This window comes from Monodelphis domestica, chromosome 3 (genome assembly GCF_027887165.1).
Source record: "Monodelphis domestica isolate mMonDom1 chromosome 3, mMonDom1.pri, whole genome shotgun sequence".
In the NCBI taxonomy this organism is placed as follows: domain Eukaryota; kingdom Metazoa; phylum Chordata; class Mammalia; order Didelphimorphia; family Didelphidae; genus Monodelphis; species Monodelphis domestica.
In genome coordinates this window covers 435,064,856-435,092,427 of record NC_077229.1, presented here as the reverse complement: position 1 = coordinate 435,092,427, position 27,572 = coordinate 435,064,856, and the positions used below count along the sequence as shown (strand labels likewise).

General features: G+C 36.2%; 1 protein-coding gene across 26 annotated transcripts in view; it reads right to left on the bottom strand.

Moving 5' to 3' along the window:
- NEDD4L (NEDD4 like E3 ubiquitin protein ligase) overlaps positions 1-27,572 on the bottom strand; it is a 444,249-nt gene that overhangs the window by 9,200 nt on the left and 407,477 nt on the right. For all 26 annotated transcript variants that reach the window (XM_056824470.1, XM_056824464.1, XM_056824466.1 and 23 more), the window contains 6 exons: positions 17,845-17,918; positions 17,020-17,080; positions 13,306-13,365; positions 10,457-10,564; positions 7,322-7,418; positions 6,493-6,565 (listed from right to left, as the gene is read on the bottom strand). In XM_056824470.1, the coding sequence (XP_056680448.1) occupies positions 6,493-6,565; positions 7,322-7,418; positions 10,457-10,564; positions 13,306-13,365; positions 17,020-17,080; positions 17,845-17,918 (473 nt within the window). The remainder of the gene's footprint in view (positions 1-6,492; positions 6,566-7,321; positions 7,419-10,456; positions 10,565-13,305; positions 13,366-17,019; positions 17,081-17,844; positions 17,919-27,572) is intronic.

Sequence of the window (27,572 nt, the reverse complement as noted above, 5' to 3'; positions counted from 1 at the left end):
AATAGTCACAACTGTTCCATGTCTCCAGAGGAAGAATGCTTTCAGGATTTGAAGGACAAGGAATTACTTGGAGAGAGAACTTACATAAAAGCTAGGAAATAGTGCTAAGGGAACTACTTAAAAAAAAAAAAGTTCACAATTTCACCAGGACTTTCTTTTCATCTTTGCTTTAGGAATGCATGTTCATGCGCTGCAACCCCATAGATGGAGCCCCCAGATCCAGGTTGGTTCTCTAGGTCAGCACAAGTAAATGAGGGCAGCTAGAGTTTTGGCTGATTCTGAGCCAAGCAGGTCTCTAGGCATGGAGTGCTCTTTCAGAGAGATCATTCTACACACTTTCTAAAGGGGGAGAATGCAAAGTGGTGCAATGGCCTCAGAGTGGAGACACAATTGAGAAACTTTACCCATTCCATCACAACCTTCCAGAGTAATGCGTTTGCATTTATAAGGTACTGTAGACTGCGGTGAGTATCTATAACAAGCAGACTCTCCTTTCCATCCATATCTCCTCAGTGGGACCAGTACCCTCCTCACCAATGAGTGCATCCCGGGTCTCATTTCCACCTGTACTCCCAAGATGAATCTCCTTTAGACCTACATCCCTCTACACTATTCATAGATACTTCCTCTTGTCTCTTCTGATGCTACCTCATCATGGTCTAGAGACTTCATACTTGTCTTTATCTTTTGGTTCTGATTCACTTCTTCCAATTAAAAAAATTCTCATTTTTGTTACAGTTTTTTTTCTAATTGGAAAATTTTGTTGAATTAATTAATTTAGAATTTTTTCCATGGTTATAAGAGTCATGTTCTTTCCCTCCCCTCCTGAAGCTGACATGCAATTCCACTGGGTTTTTTACATGTGTCATTTACATTTTGTTTTATTATCCCCTTCATTTCTATATACTGTCCTTCTCTCTTCTATCAAGCCATTCCTTGGAACAAAAATTGTAAAGAGGAAAAAAAAAAGCTCAGCCATATCAGACTGTATGGACAACATGACCCATCCAGAGTTCCCTACCAGCACTTGAGCGGCACAGACATTTCCTGCAGTTACCAGGATACATAAGGCTAGCCCATTGCTTAACTTTCAAAAGTCTTATCAGCATGCAGCAGCCCTAACGGTACTTCCTGATCTTTCTAAGGAACTCCTTTGGAAACACCAACAACGGCTTCCTCTTGAAGCCACATTGATTGTGATCATGGGGCGATGTGAGGCAGAGGGGGACAGCATGGAGCTACCCCATATGGACGTCTGACTGTCTCAACACAATGGATGTGGACTCAGCAGATGCTGGTCCCAAAAGAGGTACTTGGGTGAACCAGAAGGACCTTGCAGGACTTGTGTATGCTGAAAGGTGGTTTAAGAGACCGTCTCTCAGCTGTCTCTGTGGTACAATGGCAATAGAAACAAGTTCTTACAGGGAGGACACACGTTTGTGTTGTGATGAGATTAGGGAGTGGGTAGGACCCCATGTTTGGGGCAGATGGATGGTGCAGTGGAGAGAGCCCTGGCCCTGGAATCAGGAGGATATGAGTTCAAACCCAGCCTCAGACATTCACTAGCTGTGGGACCCTCACTTACCCCTGTTTGCCTCAGTTTACTCATCTGTTAAATGAGAAGGAAATGGCAAACTACTTCAGTATCTCTGCCAAGAAAACCCCAAATGGGATCACCAAGAGTCAGATACAACTGAACAACAGTGATAAGGACAGACGTTTAGGGGAACAGTGATACAGTGGTTTTATACTTGGGATTAGTTGGAGAATAAAAGTCAGCCCAGGAGAGCCCAAGCAGTATCTTTATGGCCAGCAAAGATAATAGTGACTGTGTAGGGGGGCGGTAAGCTGTGACCCAGTTACCCTTCAACTGTAACAGCTTGATCCTTTGAGTTACTCTTAAATTTTAGTCCTTCTAGTATTAGTCAACTGTCATCAAGCCAGATCACCCATTCTGTCACTGAGACTCACAATTTCTTTTTTTTTTTAAACCCTTACCTTCCATCTTAGAATCAATACTATGTATTGGCTCCAAGGCAGAAGAGCGGTAAGGGCTAGGCAATGGGGGTCAAGTGACTTGCCCAGGGTCACACAGCTAGGAAATGGCTGAGGCCAGATTTGAACCTAGGACCTCCTGTCTCTAGGCCTGGTTCTCAATCCACTGAGCTACCCAGCTGCCCCTGAGACTCATAATTTCAATTCTTACTGGAATCCTTTTAATCCTACCTAACATCTCCATGTCTCCAGCTATCTCCTAAGGTAAGCAACAGATACTTTTTAAAAGACATAGTTTGTAGTTAGTTATCAGGAGCAAACTTCTCCAGACATTCTGCCTGGCATTTAAAGACCATTACAATTTGGTGCCAGGCAGTCCTTCTGGGCTTAGCTTACTCTACTTGACAGCACGAACTCTACATTCTAAATAAATAAGAATGGTTGAAATCATTATCCACATAAGCTTGGTACCTTCGTACTTCTCTGCCTTTCAGTATGCTATTTCCTAGGCCTGGAATTTTTTCACTCCCATTTCCTTCTTCACTTGTTGAAAGTCTGTGGGTCCTTTGAAGACTAAACTTAAATGCCACCTGTTTCAGGAGGCCTTCCCTGATTCACCATAGCCTGCAGCTCCCAGAGGGCTTCACTCTACCTTGAACTTGACCTAGCAACCTGCTTTAGTCTTTTTTACATATTTATCATGAGCACTTTTTAAAAAAAAAATTATGGCTTATTTACACATGTCCATTGACTGTAAGCTGCCTTAGGGCAAAGAGGATCTCTTACCTACTTTGTATCTCTCTTAGGACACAGGACAGGAATCTGAACACAGCATTTAATGGTTAGTTGAATTGACTTATGACACAGAATCCTAAATATCTCTCTCCCAACTTGCCCATGCCATCAAATTGGCAGTGAAAACTTCATCTTCTTGACTATTTAACTGACAGATTGACAAGTAGAGACTGAGAGAGTCTCTGAGAGAAAGAGAGAGATGAAGGAGGGAGAGAGAGAGGGGGGGGGAGAAAGAGAGAAAGAGAGAGGGAGAAAGAAAGAGAGAGAGAGGGAGAGAGAAAGAGAGAGGGGGAGAGAGAGAGAAAGAGAGAGAGAGAGAAGGAGAGAGAAAGAGAGAGGGAGAGAGAGAGAGAGAGAGAGAGAGAGGGGGGGGAGAAAGAGAGAAAGAGAGAGGGAGAAAGAGAGAGAGAGGGAGAGAGAAAGAGAGAGAGAGAAAGAGAGAAAAAGAGAGAGAGAGAGAAGGAGAGAGAAAGAGAGAGGGGAAGAGAGAGAGAAGGAGAGAGGGAGGGAGAGGGAGGGAGGGAGAGAGAGAGAGAGAGAGAGAGAGAGAGAGAGAGAGAGAGAGAGAGAGAGAGAGAGAGAGAGAGAGAGAGAGAGAGAAGTTAGATGGGTAAATGGATACATAGACTGATAGACAGATAGCTAGATTAGATAGATAGACCAGACAGACAGACAGACAGACAAATAGACAGATAGATAGATTGACTGATCCATATATCTACAGATATAGGTAGCACAGCAGATAGAGTACCAGACTTGGAGTCAGGAAGATGAGTTCCTGAGTTCAAATATGACCTCAGACACTTGCTAGCCATGTGACTCTAGACACACACGCTAACTTAATCCTGTGTCCCTCCGTTTCCTCATCTGTCAAATGAGCTGGAGAAGGAAATGGCAAACCACCCCAGTAACTTTGACAAGAAAATATCGAATGGTCTCACTATGAGTGACACAACTATATATCTATACACATACACACACACACAAATATATCTAGTTCATAACCATCTTAGTGGGACCCAAATAAGGGGAACTCCTGAAAGCTTTCTGATTTTTTTCTTCCCTTCTTTTCACCTCTGAAGTTTTCTGAGAAAACTTTCAGGTAACCAAATATTCATTAAGAATCTTTCTAATCCATTTCTATTCCTTGCACTACACACGATCATACTTAAAAGACACTGATGTCTCTTGACTGTTGTTTCTAAAGTAGAGGATACAGTCCTTAGCTCTGTCCTGATTGAAAACATATTTAATAATTAAATGGATAAAGATACAGATGATACATTTATCAAATATGCAAGGGATGAAAGTTGGATGGAATAGCTAATGCAATATATAACAGAACCAAGATTAAAAATGATCTCAACAGGGTGAGTCTAACTCAATAAAGTTGTCCTCTAAAAGTGTTGGGAAATGAGAACATTTAAAGATCAACAGTGTTGAGGACAATAGAAATTCTTTGCAAGTCAAACACTTTATTTTAATCATTTTTTTCTATGTACCTTCTCTTTTGTTTACTTGTGTTCATGAAATATCAGAAGACCTAGATATGATAACACCAGTTTCAAAAGCCTTTGTCATATAGTTATTATTAGTATAGCTTTAGGAACTAAATTCAATATTTAAGAATTAACAGTTGGGGCTAGAAATTTTGGAAAGACTGAAGAGAGAATAAATGGAAATGGTTTGTGAGAAAGTAGACAGATAAGAAGGGAAAGAGAATGAAAAAAATTATTGGGAGAACTGTCTTGCTTATTTTGTGAAGAACCATTATAAAGATAATTTTATGAGTGAATCTGGAACGATACTGTTAAAAGTGATAGCATAAAAATAATACCTAGCATTTATAAAGTATCAACTATGTGCCAGACCCTGTGCTAAAAGTTTTTATAAACATTATCTCATTTGATCCTCAAAATAACCCTAAGAGGTAGATGCTATTATTATCCCTATTTTATAGCAGAAGAAACTGAGGCAAAGGTTAAGTGACTTGCCCAAGGTGACCCACACAGCTAGTGAGTATACGAGGTCACATCTGAACTCAGGTCTTCCTGACTCACAGACCCAGTGCTTTTCCATTGTACCTCCTGGTTACCTTGAAAGAAGCTATTTTCCTGTCATGGCTGAAGAGAAGTTGGAATAGACAAGCAGAAAGAAAAATGGAGAGGCCCCTTCCTTTTTTTTAAACTCTTACCTTCTGTCTTGGAATCAATACTGTGTATTGGTTCCAAGGCAGAAGACTGGTAAGGGGGCTAGGCAATAGGGGTTAAGTGACTTGCTCAGGGTCACACAGTTGGGAAGTGTCTGAGGACAGATTTGAACCAAAGAATTTTGAACCCAGGTCTCTGGGCTTGGCTCCCAATCCACTGAATTATCCAGCTGTCCCCAGCCTCTTCTCTTAATGTAACCATTTGAGCCCATATTTGTTAAAGAGGATAAAGAGAATTCTCAAGAAGATACTTTGCTAGTTATCTTGAATGAACTGAGTTGGGGAAACATCTGGAAGTAAGGTGAAGCCATCTGTAGTTATAGTTATGTTTTGAGGTGATTTGGCCTGTGATCCTTCTTAAAGCTAAAATATTACACATAATTATTTATGTCTTTATTTAGTTACATTGTTAATAAATCACAGAGCCAATAATTTGAATATTAAGTTAATACTCAAAAATGAGGAATTTTGACCCAGAAGGATATGAGCCACTACTTATAGTTGAAGAGATTTCTCTAGTTTACCCAATAAATAAATAGGGAAAATAAAATAAATAAATAAATGAACTGGGACAGGGATAAAGACTGAGATACATACATCATCAATCATACAAGCAATAGGCAGAGAGTTCACACCATAGCCTGGTTATGCCCACAGAAAGGTCCACAGACTTTGGGTGAAATGCTCAGAGAATATTTATGGGAGTATATGGACAAGATTTGCAGATGATGGGGAGCCACAGATAGATTTTGGTCACATCTCTTGAAGGATTATTTACATAAATGAAAGGAAAGATCTATTTCAATATTAGAGTCCTTTTTCACTTCTGTGTCTTTAAAGATATGTGTGAAAAGCATTGAACAGTCAACCAGAGCCCTCTTCTTCCTTTTCGTCCATGAGTCAAATTATCTAAGTAAATTGGGTCCGGCATAACCTTGAGAACTTCCCCTTTTCTCAGATATTTTTGTAGTGAGGCATTCAGCAATTTCATTGCCATCTTTGGTCTTTTTTCTCCGGTGACTTCTTCCCATTTCAGACATTTCAGATGCCTTAAAGGCACTGGTGTCAAGTTCAGATAGAAAAGGATCCCTGAAATGACTTAGAAAACCACAAATGATGGTGAATGACCAGAGTTTATAAGAACAAAGTCTACAGGACAGGAGTCCTTCACTCATCCTCTCTGTTGTGTTTTTGTTGTTTCTGTTAAACATTTCCCAATCACACTTTAACTGATTCCTATCGAGGGAGGAAACATCTTTGTTGTTTTCCTTCTACAGCATCTAGTACAGCCTAAGAAACAATTAAATGCTTTAGAATGATGAAGACAATGGTGAGTATCTCCTATGTTTTGAGTCAATATTCGCACCAATTTGGATTCATTTGATAAGAATGTAAGTGAAAATGACCTATTTTATTCGGTGCTTAAAGAGTGCTAACTGTACTCAGACTCATCCAGGACACAATTTCAGTTTTTCATCCCCTTCTCCACTTACCATGTATGAGCTCTGGGCAATTTCTCAGGGCTTCCCCATTGCTCTATTGTAAACAGCTGAGGACCGTTTGAACCTGGATTAAAGAAGAAAGTTCTATATTACATATACTAATGATAGTAAAATTAACCTAAAAAGTGGAGGAAGGAACTGGGGAGAAAAATCAATGTTCTGTGGGTCAAAGTTGAAAAAAAAAAGGGGGTTTGCCCTCTAGAACAATTCTTTAGATTGTTTCTTGGTTACAATGTGCTATTTTATGTCTCATTAAATAAAATCCTTATATAAATTCACAATGTAAAATTTATATTATTTTCAGAGTAGTCTTTGCCACATCTCATATGAATGCACAAACACCCTAATATTTTAATGCTGGAAGCCATTAATTTAAATTAAACATTACTTCTAAGAAAAAATATAATAAAACCATTGCTATGTGGAATAGGTAGAGCTTTGCTAATTTATGATTTTAATTCACTGAAAAAGAAAAGAACTCAAACTCTTGGAGATGGTGCAATCATTTATTCCCCCTACTATGTGGCCATGTGGGAGGTTCCAAAGCCTGGTTGTTCTGTTTCTTTTCATTAGTAACAAAAGCAAGGCGCTCTGCATGAAGGCATGAATTATTAGGTTATAATATATACTAACTTCTGTTTAATGAAATGTATTTACATGAGACCTACATAAGACAAATTTTCAGGAACACAGAACATATTAAGCTTGGTCAAGAAATCTACAAAAGTAATCATTTACCCTTAAGCATCTCCATCTTAGAAAATACATTGGCATGGGTCCCTGTGAACAGAGTTTTCACCTAATACATTCTCTTCCTTACCATAAAGTTCAGCAAATCCATTCATAGGCACTCGGGATGTCCCTGTAACGAACTGTAGTAACCGGATACGCTTCTCAGCATCCATCAATAACACGGCCTATTAACAGGGACATGCAGTCATTATGTCTCCTATGCATATTGCAGTAACTTTGACATTTCAAAAATAATTTTATTTATATCGTATTAGACTGTTGGGTCTAAACTGCATCATATTTTTGAATGTCGCCACAATACCAGCCTTTCTAATTTTAGAAAGAGATCATATATTCTCTATGTCTCTTTTGTCTGCCAATATGTCAAAATAAATTATATAAAAAGCTAACGTTGATGGCATCCTCACCCTTGGGGTTCTATCGGGCATGGTGTTCTTGAGTAATCCCATAATTAAAGGATCCCTAAACTTTTCTGTGTGTCCTGAAATCCTTTGGTTTTCTACTGAAGCTTAATGATACCTTTTCAAAACAGTCTTTTTAAATACATGAAATACATGGGATTATAAAAGGAACAATTGTATTGAACTAAAGTTACCAAAATATTAAAAAAAAAGACAAGCTTAAGAATTCTTTCTCTAATCAATGGTTACAAAAATAAAAGGACTGACATTCTTTAAAATGAATATCCTCCATGGTTAACATGACAGCAAAAGAAAGTAACAAATGTTGGAGGGGATGTGGCAAATCTGGGATATTAATTCATTGCTGGTGGAGTTGTGAATTGATCCAACCATTCTGGAGGGCAATTTGGAAATATGCCCAAAGGGCGATAAAAGAATGTCTACCCTTTGATCTAGCCATAGCACTGCTGGGTCTGTACCCCAAAGAGATAATAAGGAAAAAGACATGTACAAAAATATTCATAGCTGCGCTCTTTGTGGTAGCAAAAAACTGGAAAATGAGGGGATGCCCTTCAATTGGGGAATGGCTGAACACATTGTGGTATATGTTGGTGATGGAATACTATTGTGCTCAAAGGAATAATAAAGTGGAGGAATTCCATGGAGACTGGAACAACCTCCAGGAAGTGATGCAGAGGGAGAGGAGCAGAACCAGGAGAACATTGTACACAGAGACTGATACACTGTGGTACAATTGAAGGTAATGGACTTCTCCATTACTGGCAATGCAGTGATCCTGAACAACTTGGAGGGATCTAGGAGAAAGAACACTATCCACATTCAGAGGAAACACTGTGGGAGTAAAAACACTGCTTGGTCATATGGGTTGATGGGGATATGACTGGGGATGTAGACTGTAAATGGACACTCTAGTGTAAACATTAGTAAAATGGAAATAGGTCTGGATCAAAGACACAAATAAAACACAGTTAAGTTGTGCATTGACTATGGGGGGAGGAAGGGAGGAGAGGAGGGAAAGAACATGAATCCTGTAATCATGGAAAAATACTCAAAATTAATTAATTAAATAAAAATTTTTGAAAGTGAAAAAAATTAATATCCTCCATCAATCAACATACATTTCTCCAGGACTGAGCATGGATGAGGCTTTGTTCTTGTTCGCTGAGAATATAAAGCCAAAAGTGAAACCACCCCTATCTTCCAGGAGCTTACATCCTAACAGGTAAAACAACATTCACCTAAAAGGTTTGTGGTAGGGCATTATCAGTGTGGCAACCAGGAAAGAGTTCCTGTACAAGGTAATGTTTGAGCTTCTCAAACCTGAGGGAAACCAGGGATTCTACAAGATAGAGGTCTAAGAGAGTGCATTTCAGGTATGAGGGAATGCTCAATGAAAAGGGCAATGTCACAGAGATGGGAGAATGGTGGGGAGAGTTGTCATATGTCAAGAGTAGCAGTGAGGTATGGTTGGACCTGAGCACCTAGAGGTTTAACAGGTGTAATAGAGTATATTAGATATGTAACAAGATATAAAAAGGTTGGAAAGCTAGGATGGTCCAAGCTCTGAAGAGTCAAATAAAGGTGTTTACAATTTGATTCTAGAGGAAATAAGGAGATAACAGAGCTTATCAAAAAGAAGAGTAACATGATCAAATTTGCAAATTAAGAAAATCTCTTCAGTGGCTATGTTAAGGGTAGATTGGAGTAGAGAAAGACTTGGGAGTAGAGAAACTAAGCAAGAGGCAATAAGGACCTGAACTAGAATGGGACAGATGAGAAATATTAGAGAGATAGAAATATTTATTTGTAGGATTACTGCTCTCTTCATTGTACATGCTACCAATGCAGTCAGGTAAAAATACAAAGCATAGTATAGGAAAGGAAATCTTTATACTTCTGGTTTATTAGGATTCAAAAGTGAAGTAAAGGAAAATTCTTTACACTTAAATTATGATTAAACCTTCATCTAAACACAAGACTGGAATTTCAAGTAGTTTCTCTGCAAGTGACATCATCTATCTATGTCTTAGTTAGTATTTTAAAGTATAATGATGGAAAGTAACAATTTAGAAATAAAAACCCAAGTGATTTGCTTTTTTCCCCTCATTTTGCAAATATGCAGTCTTTTGTTGAATACACTTTTTAAAATCTCTTCACCTTCTCCCCATTCCAAATAAATAATGGTACTAGGATAGTTAAAACACATTAAATCACATCTCACATTACTCATTCCAGGAGAAATGTAATCTCAAAATACTTGATGGAATTCTAAGTTTCTTAGGAAATGAAGGACGGATTCTTTGGAAAGAATATTTTGGAAAAGGTTCAAAAATGTTTTCAATCTCACTTATAAGATCCTGGGAAGGCACATTAGTTTTCTATTGATTGACAATATAGTTTTGAAGATGCTCTCATATGTAATTTGCCCAAATCAGCTTTCCCTTACTCTATATTCCCAAATTAAGGGAGGTCAATATTTCACAATCTTACCATTAAGGATCATCCTTTAAATTCTTTCTTATGACTTTTCCATCAATTAAAGGAACGATAAAATGAATTCCTTCCATCAAATACCACTCTGACTACTTTTTGCTCTGCATTGATAATAAACAAAGAATATTTTTTCCTAATCTTCAAATGTAAATACTAAAATTAAAACAACATAAGGGATAGCATGAAGTACTCCTACTAGAGATAAAAATAGGTACAGAAAAGACAGAACAGTTACAAAAGCCAGCTCTAGAATAACAATGTGGTCATGGTGTGGGATTGGGGCTTACCTTCCAGAACCACTGAATGACGGGGTGATTTGGGCAGTAGCCGTTCTTGTAAATAGCATGTTGTCTCCAGTCGTTAACATCAACATCTCCAAGGCCACACATCAGCAGCTATTAAGAAAATCAATTCAGGTTTAAATGTGGAAGGTCTGAAAACTGAAAATCACATTGATGATTCAATCTACTTTCATCACATTATTATTATAAAAATGGCTGCTGTTTAAAAAAAATCCACAACCCAATTCATACAACTTTCATAAAAACGAAGTGGAATAAAGCCTCTAATTACATTTGCTGTAGTACTAAATTAAAGAGATAGTTGTTAGTTGTTTGGATCACATAAATGCAGGGTGGCTTTAGTGAATAGAGAGAGTAGACTCAGAGTCAGGAGGACCTGAGTTCAAATCCCATCTATGATACATACTATTTGTGTAGGATTGGGAAAGTCCTTGAACCTCTCATTTTCCAGGCACCTCTCTAAGACTAGAAGTTGAAGAGAAGGTACTGACTTGGGATTTTGGTATGTAACCATGAAATTTATTAAATACCTCTTCTGCTCTTCCCAAAATTAAAGATAAAAAAAAATACATTGGGAGCCAAGTAGGTTGCTCAGTGGATTGAGTCAGCCTAGAGATGAGAAGTCCTGGGTTCAAATTTGACTTCAGATACTTTATTACTATGTGGTCCTGGGCAAGTCATGTAACCCCCATTGCCTAGCCCTTACTGCTCTTTTGCCTTGGAACCAATATGCAGTATTGATTCTGAGATGGAAGGTCAAGTTTTATAAATAGAAAGAAAGGAAGTACTAAATCAAAGGGTAGGTAAGTAGCCCAGTGGATAATGTGCCAACCTGGAGTCAGGAGGACTTGTGTTCAAGTCTGGCTACAGACACTTCCTAGCTCTGTGACCCAGGGCGAATCACTTACACCCAACTGCCTATCCCTTACTGCTCTTCCACCTTAGAAAAGACACTCAGCATCAGTTCTAAGACAGAAGACAAGGGTATTTGTTTTTTTTTATAATTATATGAACTTTTTTTTGTTCTACCAACTATATTGAGTTAAATTGCCATTAATAAAAAATAAAATCAATAAAATATATGGTTTGTTGGACAAATCAGAACTTTCACAAAGCTGGTTCCCTTTCACTTAGTTACCATTCCTACTTGGTTGCCCCCTTCCCAGGTTGCCTTTTTTTTTTGTAAACCATTACTTTCTGAATTAGTAACAATTCTAAGAGAGAAAGGGCTAGGCAATGGGAATTAAGTGACTTGGCCAGGTTCACACATTCAGGAAGTGTCTGAGGCCAGATTGGAAAGGCAGGTCCTCCCAACTCCAGCACTGGCGCTTTCTCCACTGAGCCATCTAGTTGCCTCTCAAGTTCACTACTGTACCTCTCTCCATCTCTCCTCATTGCTCTCGATCCTCTTGGGATTTAGTCTTTTACCTTCTCCCAGTGATAGGTTCTTGTGCCAATATTTGATCTTTGGCCACTGAAAATGATTCCCAATTCGTGATTGCTCAAAGTTATACAATCCCTTATCTCATTCAAAAGTTACTGGACTGCAGACGATCAAATACCACCAATGTGGCATTCCATTAAATTCAGTAGTTCTAAGCACATCGATGGGCAAGGCTTGTGTTAATTGGTCTCTTAGTTAACATTGTTGGCTGTTTTTATTAGCTGTGACTCACACACTTAGGCTAGGTTTTTCTTATCATGTAAGCCTGTTACTGGTGATAATGTTCTCTTAAAAGTGCATTTGACTTAAGTAAGGAGGCAGCATGGTGTTATGAAAACTGGGATGATGGGATCTGGGTCTTGAGCTATACTCCCTGTTCTGCCATTAACTAGTAATGCAGCTTTGTTCAAATTCTAACTTCAGCTTTCAGGGGCTTTAGTTTCCTCTTACATAAAATTATGGCATTGGATTAGATTATTTATAAAGTTTCTTTCAGCTCATTAATTGCATTAAGACAGCTTCCACTTGTCTAAGGAAAGGATCTTGGCTGAAATGGGCTCAAATATAATGCCACTTATCCTTAGCTAAAAGGCAAAAATAGGCTGTATTTCCGCTCTCCAAACCCCAAGCTTCTGGATTCTAATCTTGCCTCAGGTAGTGAATTTCTCAACAGATTCTCTTTCAAGCACATAAAAAGGAGAAAATAGCTTTCACTGACTTTGGATTTCCATGTTAATTCTGCAGTATGAAGATGATGAAACAGATAATGAATCAATCTTCTTTTTCTACCTCACTGTTTTCATTCTCTGAGTTTCCCTGAATGACCTAAGGGAAGGCATGCTTTAAAAAATACATCTCTAACTAAATATTTGATGTAGATTATTAACACTGCAGATTTTTCTGTCCACCCAGATAGCTATTTACCATAGCTCAGTAGCCATAGACAAAAGACAAAGAACTCCAATTTGAGTTCATTGAAGCAATAAGGTCCACATGGAGAACCTGTATCAGAGATGTGTTTTCATATTTCCTGGAATAATTTAGGAAAGCAGTTGGGAATGCTGTTTCTGAATTTAATATGCATTTATATGACTTCGCAGGATCATGATCAAACCCAGAAGAGAGAGTCTCTTAAATTTTAAATAATTGATGCTAACATTCATGTCTAATTGATATAGCTAAATGAGAACTGACTGAAAAGTTGCCACAAGTTGGCTCATTTCCCCCAGACAAATAAAATCTAAAAATCTATGCACAGTATAATTCACTTATCCTTTTTCTGTCGAACATTATGAATTGGAACAAAGAAAGATGGACAGTTGGTAGAAGAATGAAGAATCTTCTGATACACTGTTCAAAAAAATTATAAAAGGTTTAAAAGGCAACAAACCTCTAACTCGTTTTCATCAAAGATTTTAATCAAATCGATAGGAAGCAATTCTGTGAATCCCTAAAGGAAAAAAGAAAAAAAAAGAAAAATGAATAAATAATTCAAAAACTTTTTTCCTCAAAGGAAAGTTTAAAGAAAACTTGATCTTTGTTCTTAACCAAATAAAAATTCTTTTTAAAAGCCAGTTATTCATTTGCAGGTGACGGCATCCATGCAACTCCAATTACAAAATGCTATCATTTTATCTCTCAAATACTAGTAATGAAAAACCTTGAATTTTAAATGTTTTAGTTACTTAAGTTTTCAGCCTTCTATGAAAGTGGACTGTCAACTAGGTGACTGCAAGCATGTGGATTCTAAAACATATCTGAGATACATTCAAGTGAGTCGATATGTCCTAAAAACATATAAGTTCACAGATGATGAAGAGAATATAATAAAATAACACGAATTCAATGTATACCAAGATAAATAAAATAAGGCAGACATGTAGTATGGAAGAAATAGCAATGGATGAGGAAGATCAGGAGATTATTTTAATTTGATCTCTGCCAATGACTATCTTTGTAGTTGAAGGTTAATTCTTTTAACCTCTCTAAGACTCTATTACTTAATCTTCAAACTAAAGGATTGAGTCTACATGATTTTTGAAATTTTATATCAAAACTCTACATTTCTTGGGAGCTTTATTACTCATTATGTCTGAAGATATATTTTAATTAATTTTTGGTAACATTTCCAAGCAGAACCAAAGGGATTTTCTAGGTTAGTTTAAAATTAATTAAAATTCAGAGTGTTTTTTTTTCCTTCCTGTTGTGTGTTTTAGACTTCCAATAGCTAAGAAATTTTATAAAGCCTTTAAAAAAGGCATTTCTCATTTTGGGACAGTGAAGGCTTTTATAAACTATGCACACAATTTAGATCAGGGAATCAACTAGTGTTTTTTTTTATCATGGACCTTCTTTTGACAGTCTGGTGAAATCTATTTACTCATTCTTGGTATACTTTTAAAATACAAAAAATGCAATATGTATGATTACACAGTAAGCCCATTAAATTGAAATGTAATTATCAAAATATTTTAATAAATAAGTTCATAGTCCCTAGGTTATGTACCCCTGATTTAGACAACAAGATATCACTCACATATCACAAAAAGCTCCAAACAGATTCAGGACTGGATATAAAAGGTCACATCATACAAACATTAGAAAAATAAAATAAAATTCTTTTTATTACTATGGATTAGCAAAGAGATCATGACAAGCTCAGGAAAGAGAGGAGAATAGAAGGTAAAAAGGACAATTTTTTTGTACTAATAAGTTTTATGCAGAAAATATTTGAGTTCCAAATTCCCATCCTCTCTCCTGATCTTTGCCCACTCATCAAGAAAGCAAGTAAAATAATATCAGTTAGACACATAAAACTATGTAAAACATATTTCCATATTAGCCATGCTGCAAAAAAAAACCAGCAAGAAAAATAAAGTGAAAAAAGTATACTTCAATTAGCATTCAGAGTTTATTAGCCTTTCTTTCTTTCTCTGGAGGTAGCATTTTTTCATCCTTTGGAATGGTTTTGGATAATTATTTTGATCAGAGTAGCTGAGTCTTTCATAGTTGATCATCATTACAATATAGCTGTAACTGTGTGTGATGATTTCCTATCTCTGCAATAATTCATGTAGGCTTTTCTCAATTTTTCTGAAGCCATCCTACTGGTTATTTTTTATAACAAAATGATATTTCATCACAGTCATATAACATTTGTTCAACCATTCCCTAATTGATAGGCATCCCCTGAATTTCCAATTCTTTGCTATCACAAAAAGAACTGCTATAAATATTTTGTATGCTCACTATATGCATAGTGAACATGTAGTTTTTGAAGGAAGAAATTCAAACTTATAAACATCATTTGAAAAATGCTCCAAGTTGCTAATAATTAGAAGAACTGAAATTTAAAAACCCCTGAGGTTATACTTCATTTATCAGATTTGCTAAGTTCACCAAAGAAAAGAAAAGAAAAGAAAAGAAAAGAAAAGAAAAGAAAAGAAAAGAAAGTGACAAGGTAGAGTGCATACAGGAGAATATTAGTGAAGGAACTGTGACTTTGTTTGGCTAGTCTGGAAATCAGTTTGCAACCATATGCAATATCTTCTGTCCCAGAAATATCACTACTTAGCCAATACCCCAAAAGAAGTCACAGAAATAAAAGGATCTATATGTACAAAAATATTTATAGCAGTTCTTTTTGGTATAGCAAAGAACTGGAAACAAAAGTTATCCATCACTTGGTGAATGGCTAAACAAATTATGGTATATGAATATAATGAAATATTATACCATAAGAAATGCTAGAAATGACAATTTCAGAGAAATTTGTTAAGACTTGTATGAACTGATGCAAAACAAAGTATAAAAGTTTAAAGACAAATAACTTTGAAGAATTAAAAACTTGGGTTGCTGCAATGAACAACCATATAGTGCTCATCCTGACCAAAAAAAAAAAAGTAAGATTCAGGATGCAAAAGGAGGCATACATTTTTGGGCATGGCAAATGTGTGTAATTTTTTTACTTGACTAGGCTTTATTACAAGGATCAGATTTTCTTTCCTTTTTTCCCCCTATGTTGGAGGAGGGAAAGAGACACAATTTGATAGACAAAATTAGCTAGCACCAGCATTTCTCTCCTCTCCCCACAAAAGAAAATTAATAAAAATGCTTCATGAAGCATTTCTTTAAACAGTGCATAGAAGGAAACTGAGAGAAATCAAGCTTTAAAAGTAATATATTGGAGTTGTTTACTTTTTTTTAGCTGTAGTTTCACAAAGAATTCTTTTTTTGTTCTAGTATGGGGAAATATTCATGGGGGTGGTGTTTGTTAAATTCAGAATTAAAAAACATTAAGACATTATACAAAGCCTTCCCCCTCCTTCTTCTGATTCTCACATCCTTGCCTAGGGATTCCTTGAAGTATGTTTGGGACTGTATTTCCTCAGGATATGGCAGGGTCATGGAAGGAGGGAGAAACTGATGAGTCTATTGAGAAGGATGAAAGCTTAGAGGGTGAAAAAACAACAAAAACCATCTGGCTAAAAGGGATAATTATAGTGATGTCTTACTCTAAAAAGGAATAGTTAATCATGTAGGGATTATAGAGGTCAGTAAGACAGCTATAGAAGAAAGTAGAGTTGGAGAAAAATATATAGCCAAAGTCCATATTCAGAGTGATGATGGATTCTCTGAAAATGACATTTGCTCCTTGATTTCAAAACTATGCAGAAATGTTGAGAAAAATCTAAAAATGATGGGCTTTTGCCCTATATTGGTTTAAACTACTACATTTTAGTCAAAGGATTTTAAAGTTTTAGGGGCACTGTTATGTAAATTTCTTCCCCCCCAAAGTATGACAATATTACAGAAAGATGAGGAAAAAGTACAGCAAAATTTTCATAAAAAGGAAAAAAATGAACAATTTTCAAGTGTCTTTCTCCCATTGCTCATTGTTAAATTCCCTCTTACAGAGACAGAAAAGGTTGTAAATTGCATAATTGTGCAGGATCTATACCATGCTTCTCCTACTCATACCTCAACCTTGATATTATTGATCATACCACCCAAAAAATTCAAGGGGTGGAGATGAGGGGGGAAATCCTCCTTTCCTATGACTAAAGAGACTTGAGCAACAAATAAGACGTCTGACATGACTTACCTCCAAGAAGGCATTCATTTGTTTTTGGACTCTGTTGACGAATCTCCACTGGATGACTAAGCTAAAATTTGGAAGATGAGATAACATTAAAAAAATCTTTACTATAATTATTTCCTGTTTATTAATTTAAACTTAATTCCTTATCAGTGAAATTAATATAAACTCAAACATGACCAAAAAAAGGGGAAGGGCCTTTTATTGGGTATAAGGATCTTCATATACTTTCCAGTACATAATTATGGAACCTGGCAATAGCATTATATTGTGCAAGTAAAGCTGCCAGGAATTAGCACCTAATTGGATATGAGGGTGAAAGAGAAGGTGTAGATTTAAAGATGACTCTGAGGTTTTGAGCCTGGGTGGCTGAGAGGTTGGCAGTGCCCTCAATAGAAATAGAGGTTGGAGGAGTACAGTACATTATGTTGACAGCTTTCTTATGTGATTATTCATCTAATTGGGAAAATTAAATTTAAAGCCAGGCATTGAAATGCTGCTATGTAATAGCTGCCCTTTTTGTCCTGGTCTTGAAAAATCAGAGACCTCAATTAAATATGTAAGTATTCCGGGGAAATGCCACTTGCTCCAGTAACCAACAATTTACCTTCCAGTTTATCACACTATCTGGACATGCATAAGGCCATTTAGTTCATAGCAAAGTAAATAAATTATGAAATCAAGCAAAAAAAAATCACCATTTTGATCTTGGGGTCTGAGTTCAAGGGAGAAAAAGATCTTGTCGCTGGATGAGAAGCAATAAAACTTATGTGTGTAGCACATGTCAAACTTATGATTAATCTAAGAAAGGTAAAATAGAGGAATACATACTCAATATATTCTCTTTTGTTTTCATTTGTCACCATGATCTCTGACCCATTTGGTTTCAGGTCCACTTGGTATGTCTGTATTTTTAAAGACAAACAAAGATTACATGAAATATTGCATATTTTTATTACTGAATTTTTTAAAACAAATAAGTTTCTTATGTAGCGAATGTCTATTAATTAAGATGCAATGTATTAGAATATCTAATGAGATTTTTGGATTGGATTCTAAAAGATCCTTCATACTTAAAGATGTCATCACTGAAGGCAAATTATTTTAGTTATTTATGAGTCTGAATCATACCCCATACTTCTTTATTGAATAAGAGAAGGGTGCTGCACCAACTCCCCCTTCCTATGCACACAGCAATGGATTCATTCTGCTTAACAACATAGAATACATTATGTGCTGCAATAATACAGAAAGCTCAATTTCAACATAAAAACCACTTATGGTTCTACACAGTAATGCATGGAATTAATTTTCTTATAATAAGCAGGTTAGTTGTCATTTCAATAGAGGAGTGTTGGGAAAAGGAAGAGTTCTATCTAGGGCCATTTGGAAGGGGTGGGTGCCTTGACTTTGACCATAATTGGAGGTTCTACCTTTATAAGGAAGGACAATCCCAGTACCAGCACCAGCTCTGCCGAGAGGGGATTAAACCTACAAGAAAGGGTGCCTATGCTGCCATAACCACCGAGGGCCAAGGGAATGAATTTCAAACATTTATGAAGTACCTACTACGTGCAGAGCACTATGCTAAATGGTAGAAAGTGCTAGGAAGATGAATCTGATAGGCTCACATTCCTTCATGGATCTGACAATCAAAAAGTAGGTTTTCTTAACCTTATATTTGGCATAGTTCTTGATACATAGTAGTTACTTAATAGCTTGTGTTATAATTATAATAATTCTGAGATTGATTTTTGGATAAGAATATCAATTTATCGAATAGGCTAGCATTTTAAACAAATAGATTGATAGGTCAGTGGCCCCCTCTATGATCAAAGACCCTGAAACTCCATCAGATAGATCTATAAATAGAATTTTAAGAGTTCATTATTCAGTCCCTCCTTTGAACATCTCAAGATATCTCTAACTGGTAAATGATTAATTAGAAGGAGGCCCATCAAACTAACCACCCCATCTCATCCCCACGTGACGAAGGTCCCATAGGCAAGAAAAGAATCCTTGTCTCACTTTTCTATTAATCAAATTTTGTTAAAAGGGAGACATTCCTGGGATTCTAAAAAGCAGCAGATTCTCTAACCCAGAACCCAGACAGGAATAACCAGAAATTCTCACTGATCGATTCTTACATAGAAAATGATATAGCATACAAAATACATTCTCACATTTGTTGACTTGACTTAACCCAGAATCCATAAATAAGTTACCGGGGGACCCAAGAACATAAATAGGGAAAAAACCCTATATCTTCATTTTTATTAACCTCTAACTGTAATTTAACATTCCTTCAACTCCAAGGGATTCATGACAAAATAGAATATACATTGCCATGAAAACAAATGGTGTCTGAATGCAGATTGAAACATACCATTCTTCATTTTATTACCTCCCTTAATTTTTTTCTTGTGTAAGTAATAACTTGTGTCTTGTTTGACATCACAATGAATATAGAAATTATATTATAATATGTGTACAACCTGTATCATATTATCTGCCTTATGGGGGAGAGGGGAGGGAGGGAAAAAAGAATAAAATAACATTTCCTTCAATTAGGAATACAGGCAATTGATATTAGGAAGGGGAACCAATGGAGATTACCAGAAAGATTAAAAAAAAAAACCCATGATTTAATGGATAATGGATAGAAGATGACATGAAAGAGATGGGCTGGGCTATTGGGTAAAGAAAATGATATAAGAATGGTGGTGATGACCCCTTTGATAGTAAGATTGCTCCACATCCTTCTGGCTTATTCTCATTATACACAGCAGATGTTTAGATCAGAGTGGGTCTTGAGAGTAGAAATTAGGTCCTCCTTTGTATTTGGATTCCTAGCACCCAACACAATGCCTGGCACTTAGTAGGTGCTTAATACATGCTTGTAGATTGAATCTTTTTTTATCATATTTTCTAGCTCCACTTTAGAAACAAAGTTCCCCCCTTTTCCTCATTCTTTCTTTTCTTTTTTTGGAGTGGGGTTAGGGGGGAAAATGTCTTTACTGGCCCTATCAGAGGAAGGGACCAATTGTGTTCACCAACAAACTGTAATTACAATTATTTCTTCAAAGAAGAATCCTGCCATTTTATTATTAAGTGTAAATTTAGAAATGGAATTTGATAATTAGATTGAAATTTGAATATGCCCCCAAAGTCAGAGAGGCAGCTCTGGGGTAATGAAAAGAATAAAAGATTAGGGAATCAGGAGATCTAGGGTCTAGGGCCAGTTCTGCTATGTGAACATCAGCAAGTAACTTTACCTTTTTGGGAGTCATCTTCCTCATATGCAAAACCAGAGATTGTTTCATGTGTTCTCTAAAGTCACTTTTAGTTCTAAATCTAATTGTTTTAAAATGTATTATCTTATTTCCTTACCTTTCCATAATGCTTTTTTAAAAAAAGTGTACTGCTATTGATAGACACAATAATTTTACCACCAAATGAAGAGATTGGGGCCCAGAGACTTGCCTCAAATCACAAAGCATGTTGTGATCTAGGTCTCTTGCTTGAATCTCGGGCCCTTTTCTATTATAATTATATCATGTTGCTTTCAAGAATAGCACTAGATATGGTCAGATGGAGAATGAAAAACCAGTTAGTGGGAAATTTATGCTTCAGTTAGGGTGTACTGGCAGTCTGGCCCCTGTTTTCCTTTTCTGCTCTCTTGGGGAATCTCATCAACTCTCATTGGTTCAACTATCATCTCTGGATGGAGGTAACTCTCCAATGTACTGATTCAAGCTTCACCTGTTCTAAGCTCCAGTCCAATATCCCCAGCTTCTTGATGGACATTTTTATTTCGCTGACCCATAAGAATCTTAAACTTAAACAAATTTCAGAATTCAGTCTTAAATAGGAGATGCCTATGCACAAGAAGTTCCAGTAGTCCATTGGATAGAATGCCAAGGCTGAAGTTGGGAGAATCTGGGTTCAAATCTAGCCTTATCCATGTCCAAGCTGTGTGACCCTGGGCAAGTCATTTAACCCTGATTGCCTAGCTTGAATGGCTCTTTGTTGCCTTTAAGATAAAATACAAATCTTTTGTTTGGCAAGTAAAGGCTTCACAATCTGGCTCCAACTTATTTTTCTGCTTTTGATTTACTCTACCCCCCCCCCCACCAAAGAACCAGATCTTGCCAAACTGACCTGTTTGCTATTCTCTGGAGGTGGTAGTCATCTCATATGTCCATGACTTTGCACAAATTGTCTCCTATAGTTAGAATGCTTTTCCTCCTCATCTCCTTTTGGAATCCCCATTTCTTCTTTCAAAGTTCAATTCAGTTCAAGTACCCCTTCTTTATATGAGACGACTACTGATTCTCCTTATATTTATTTTTTAAATTTTTATCTTTTATTTTGAAATTAAAAATCATCAATAAACAGATTTCAAAATACCAAAAGAAGACAAGATTCCATATAAACTTCCATAAAATACACTTAAAAATTACATATTAAATTTAATAAACTACATATTAAATTTAATATGTAATTAGAATAGAAACAGAATGTTCTTTCTCTGTCCTCTGAATAGTTTTCTTCTGTTCCTTAAATTTTTTTTGTTGATATTCTGTTTGATGCATATATCTCTATTTGCCTTTTATTTTATTTTTCTATTGACATATCTTGTTTCTTTTAGTAGAACATGCATAGAACAATATGACTTTAAAAGAATGTATAATAGGAATGAAAATAAAAGAGTATTCTTCTTAAAGGTAGGGATTATTTTATTTTGTTTTTGTAAGCCACATCCTTAAAAGTTCTCATTGGAACTGATCATCATCAAAAGTTATGATCTTATGTATCTCAAACTCAACAATGTCCAAAAGAGAATGTATGATCATTTTCTCCAAATCTTCCTCTCTTTGAAACTTCATTAAGATTCTTAAAAAAATTTTTTTTAAATAAAAACCCTTACCCTCTGTCTTAGAAACAATACTGTGTATTGGTTCTAAGGTAGAAGAATGGTAAGGCTAGGCAATGGAGGTTAAGTGACTTGTCCAGGATCACACAGCTAGCAAGTATCTGAGGCCACATTTACACCCAAGACATACCATCTCCATACCTGACTCTCTATTCATTGAGCCACTGAGCTATGCCCCATGCCATCCCTATGACTCTTAAGGGAAATATAATTCACCCAATTACCTGTGCTTACAATCTCAGGTACATCTTTAACTCACTCTCATTCAACCCACAGACCAATCTGCTCTTAAATCCCATTTTACTGTCATAACATTTTAATATATGTCCTCTTATCTTTACCTCTTCACTCAGTCACCATTTTAAAATATTTTATTTTCCCAATTACATGTAATAAAAATTTACACGTTTCTCAAAATTATAAGGTCCAAATTGTCTCTGTCCTTCCCTTCTCTCCCTTCCCTCTGTAGATAGCAAATAATTTGATCTGGGTTATACATATATTATCATACAAAACATATTTCCATATTTTTCATTGTTGTAAGAAAATACTTAAAACCCCCAAATAAAAACACAAAATAACTAAAGTGAAAAATCATATGATTTGATCTCACTCTGACTCTAACAGTTCTTTCTCTGGAGGTGGTAGCATTCTTTATCATAAATTCCTTAGAATTGCCCTGGATAACTGTATTGCCAATAATAGCTGTCACAATATTTCAGTTACTGTATATAATGTTCTGCTTATTTTACTCTGCATCAGTTCATTTTGGTCTTTTCAGTTCTTTCTGAAATCATCCTGTTCATCACCTCTTATTGCTATCACTGTCATATACCACAATTTGTTCATCCATTCCTCATGCCCTCAGTTTCCAATTCTTTGCCACCACAAAAAAAGCAGCTATAAATATTTTTGTACAAGTAGGTCCTTTTCCCTCTTTTTTAAAACCCCTTTGGGATATAGACCTAGTAAGTGGTCAGTTCAGGTCTTTATTACTTCTCACTTAGATTATTGCAATAGCTTTCTAATTGCTCCATGCCTCGGTCTCTCATCACTCTAATTCCTTTTGCATTCAGCTGTCAAGTTGGTCTTTCCAGAGTCTGATTACGTTGCTGTTCCTCTACGTAAACTCCAATGTCTCCCCATTATCTCTCTTTTTTTAACCCTTACTTTTAATCTTAGTATTAATTCTAAGACAGAAGGACAGCATGAACTAGACCACTTGGGTTAAGTGACTTGCCCATGGTCACCCAGCTAGGAAGTGTTTGAGGCCAGATTTGAGACCAAGACCTCTGAACTCCAGGGCTGGTGCTCTATCCAGGGTGCTACCTAGTTGCCCACTTACCTCTAAGATCATATATCAAGTTCTTTACAATCTGGTCCCTTCCTATCTTTCTTACCTTCTTGTGCTAAACTTGCCTCCACAAAGCCTGTTACCTATGTATACTGTTCTATCTATTCCTTATACATGACATTCCATTTTCTATCTTTTCACTTTTCTACTGGGAATCTCCCAAGATTAGAAAGCTCTTCCACTTTACTTCTGACTCCTGGCTTCCTTCAAGATTCTTTATGAGTCGACTCATTCTCTACACAGGCTTTTCCTGTCTCCCTTTCCTCACAGCTGCTTTTGTCTTCTCTGAGATAACTTCCCATTTACTCTCTCTCTCTCACACACACACACACACACTCACTCACAAATATCTCATATGTTCCTAGAAATTTACATAGTGTCTCTCCCATTTGAAAGCAAGCATCTTGAAGGCAGGATCCATTTTTGCCTTTTCTTTTTATAGCAATAACCTAGCATAGTGCCTGGCACAGAGAAGATACTTAATAATAAATGCCTGGTGACTAAAGGACTAATATGGGCAGAGAGTAAAAATGAATTTCTCAAAATCATTCAGTCAGTATGTGTCAGAGGAGGGATTTGAACCAGGTAATTCGAACTCAGAAACTGACTCTTCAGGCACGGTGTAATCTATTTTCAAAGCTTTAATTTTGTTGTTGTTGTTAGGTGGTGCACTGGATAGTGTTGGATCTAAAGTCAGGAAGATATCTCTTCCTGAATTAAATCTGGCTTCAGACACTAATTGTGTGATGCTGGACAAATCATTTAACCCTGTTTGCTACAGTTCCTCCTATGTAAAATGAGCTAGAAAAAGGATATGGCAAATCACTGTATGACCTTTGCCAAGAAAACTCCAAAAAGGTTCACAAAGAGTCAACAGGACTGAAACAACTGAACAACAACCTCTAAGACTGATCTATTTTTGAAGCTTTAATTACTGCTTTTATTTGTATGACATTATTTATCATGATATATTTCATTTTTAATGTATCCTAATAATAATTTGCTTTATTATTTTGCCTCAGATGGTCTTTAGTTTAGTTTGTAATATTTTGGTTTCATATGAATAACAAGTGTCGTGTCTTTTGTGTTTGTACATGAGATAATTCCCTGTGCTTGGCAATGAGAGACTTTTCAGATGCCTCAATTTTCTCAGTGAAAAAAACCTCTAATCAGGTCTCAGAATTGAGCAGCTCCAGGTTCTGTCAGACCAGAAGGAAAGCAAATCAGGTAATAAAAGCAACATCTGCATTTTGATTACATGGAGAAAGAGCCAACAACAATCTCTGTCATGTTCTTACATTCCCAAATGGAGAAAGGGAGGGAAGCTCTAAATATTAAGAAAAAACAGCTTGCAGGCATCCCTATTCACTATGATAAGGGCATTTGCTTCACTTATAGGAATGAAATGACTTTAAAATTCTTAATGGCAACTAATTAGCTTCTCTTTACCCAGGGAAAATGGAAATTTCCTTTTATAGTTAGGCTAATTTTAAATATGCAATCAAAATTTTTGTGGGGTATAAAGGGGCTGATTTTTTATGGCCTTAGAAGCAAAAGTAATATTTTTCAGGGGAGTAGGAAGAGGTGGATCAGGAGAGGAGTAGGGGGGGGTTATTAAATATGCTCATAGCATTAGCTCTTCAAAGTATAACCTTTATAGGATAGGTTAGCTATCTAAGGGGAGAGGCAATAATTTCAACCAATTTAAGATCTAATCATCTAATTCAGTTCTATGACTTATTTTGACTGCTGCATTTGTCCTATCTCATTTCTTTGAAAAGCAGCTAGGTCTTCCTCTTGTTTTTCATTCAGAGTTTGGCAAGAAATAAAGTTAATAATCAGTTTCAGTCTGAAGTCTTTCCTAAATAAGAAAAATAGTCCTTCTCCAATTTCATTCAGTAGACATTAAATAGTTTAGGAGAAAAGCAAAAAGAGACATCATCTATTGAACTGACAGATATCTACTATCAGATGCAAAAGTCAGGGCAGGTAGGGAGCACAGAAGATAAAGTGCCACACCTAGAATGAGGAGGACTCAAATTCAAATCTGATCTCAGGTATTTCCTAGCTCTATGATCCTGGGTAAGTTACATAACCCCAATTGCTTAGCCTTTACTGCTCTTCTGTCATAGAACCAGTATATGGTATTTATTCTAAGATAAAAGGTAAGGGTTAAAGAAAAAAAAGACATAGAAGTCAAAAATTAACATAAATTTCCAGAATCTTCTGATTTGGAGAATGTCTCATTTTTTCCCCTATCTCCCTTTCGTAGAATTTATCTGTAAAGTCATGATAGAATCTTTCTTAGAATTTATATTTCTTATAAATGGACCGAGTTTGAATTTTTCTTGCTACTTTGGATTCCTATCATTCACATTAAACATGAACTATTTGGTATGTGTCTATCTGGTGTCTTCTATTATTATTTTTACATTTTTCTCCCAAGGAGGTAATACTTCCCCAAAGGTCCCCAAATTAAATTTATGGAAGTCCAGAAATAAAGCTCTTCCAACAATATCCATATTATTGAAGATTATTTATTCTTCTTTCACTTGAAGTAGTTTCTATTCCCTTCATTAACATAATAGTTTTACTAAATTAAATATTATCATCAGGATATCCTTGTATACCAGTCATTTCTAATTTTTTTCCCCATGAGGAGAACATCTAAACTCAGAAAAGTTTAAATGACTTCTTTGAGATCATGAGACAAATATGCCAGAGGCAAGATTAAAATAGTTTCTGATTCACAACCCAGAGTCTTGTCTTTTTACACAACACTCAAATTACTGAGTACCTATTTATCTATAGTCCCTTGAGTTTTAATGTGGTCAAGCAGCCAGAGGAAGCCTACCTAATTAACTAGAAGGAAAGCTGTAAATATCCTCAGGTTCTATCCTGCCTAAACATGTAACTCTCAGGAATTGTCCTCAGTCCTTTATATATACACATATTTTTCTACCTGAAAGTGATGGTTCTGTTTAGTTACTTATATAATTCACATAATTATTCCAAGGCTGTCTCCCTGCTTCCTGTTGCCTCTATGTTCTTCATGTCTATTTCTATCAATCGGTTTTCTCAAATGTAGGTTTTCAGTTATATCAGATATTCTGGATCTTGTCAGGGCTGACTGGTATAATACAATTAACACACAAGTTAAGATATCTCTTCCACATTGTGGGTGTTAGGGGCATGGCACCCCCATGATCTGGAAACTTCATATATTTTTTTTACTTTCTTGTACTTTGCACAAACTTTAAAAATGAAATTGTGAATATTCATGTTATTCATAGATAAAATATTTTGGTGACATATAATATTACTTGATGCATTTCTGAGTTTCTAAACGTTTTCTGTTGTTTGCTGGCCTTGGGTGTCACCTGCGGCCTCTGTATAACTCCCCTAAAACTTGCACTTAATTTCTTATGCTGACTCACAATATATTGAAAGTGAGATGAGGAAAGTTGTTATATGGAAGCGATACTTTTTTTGTGAACATTTTAAATGGTAATAAAAAGAGGTCCACTTAGAAAGGCTCTAAAAAGAAACTGAGGTGGGCAAAAATATATGAACACTATATTTCCTTTTCCTTTTGTTCCTTGGATTATAGTCAACATCATCCCTTTGGGAGAAGATGACATATATTGGTGAAATTTAAAAGCTATAACCCACTTCCAAGACATAGTTGGGTTTACTCTCACTTAAGGCTGTTATCAGGTAGGAAAAGAGAAAACTGTCTCTGACATCCTAATCATCCTCAAACTGGCTGAAGTGCATTCCTCCTGCCCTCTCTATGCCATGAATCACTAAGTCAGAAGTGAGAAAGCAAGTTTCAAAGCTGTGTTATCTTATGGGAATAGAGAAGAAAGGATGAAATCATTGCTTCAAGTAGCCAAATGGGCCAGAAAGATCCCATATTTTAGTATCCCTTCAACTCAAAAGAGTCATTATGAATTATTATTAATCCTAGCTAGTTAGAACAGAGCTGGATACATAAATGCAATCATGAACAAGTAGTAGTTTTTTTCTCCTCACTGGTAAAATTAACATTAGTTTTAGATATTCTGAGTCATGGGAAGCACCACTGTATTCTGGTCCATTTGGATTACTGTGTTTGTCTCTGAACCCCATATATTTTTCCTTTGACAATGCAATGATCCACCACCACTCAAAGTCCTAAGTACATATCACCCTACTTTTATAGTTTACAGTATAGTTTATCTATAGTTTTATTGATTATTGACAGAAAAGAAGTAGATTATTTTTTTA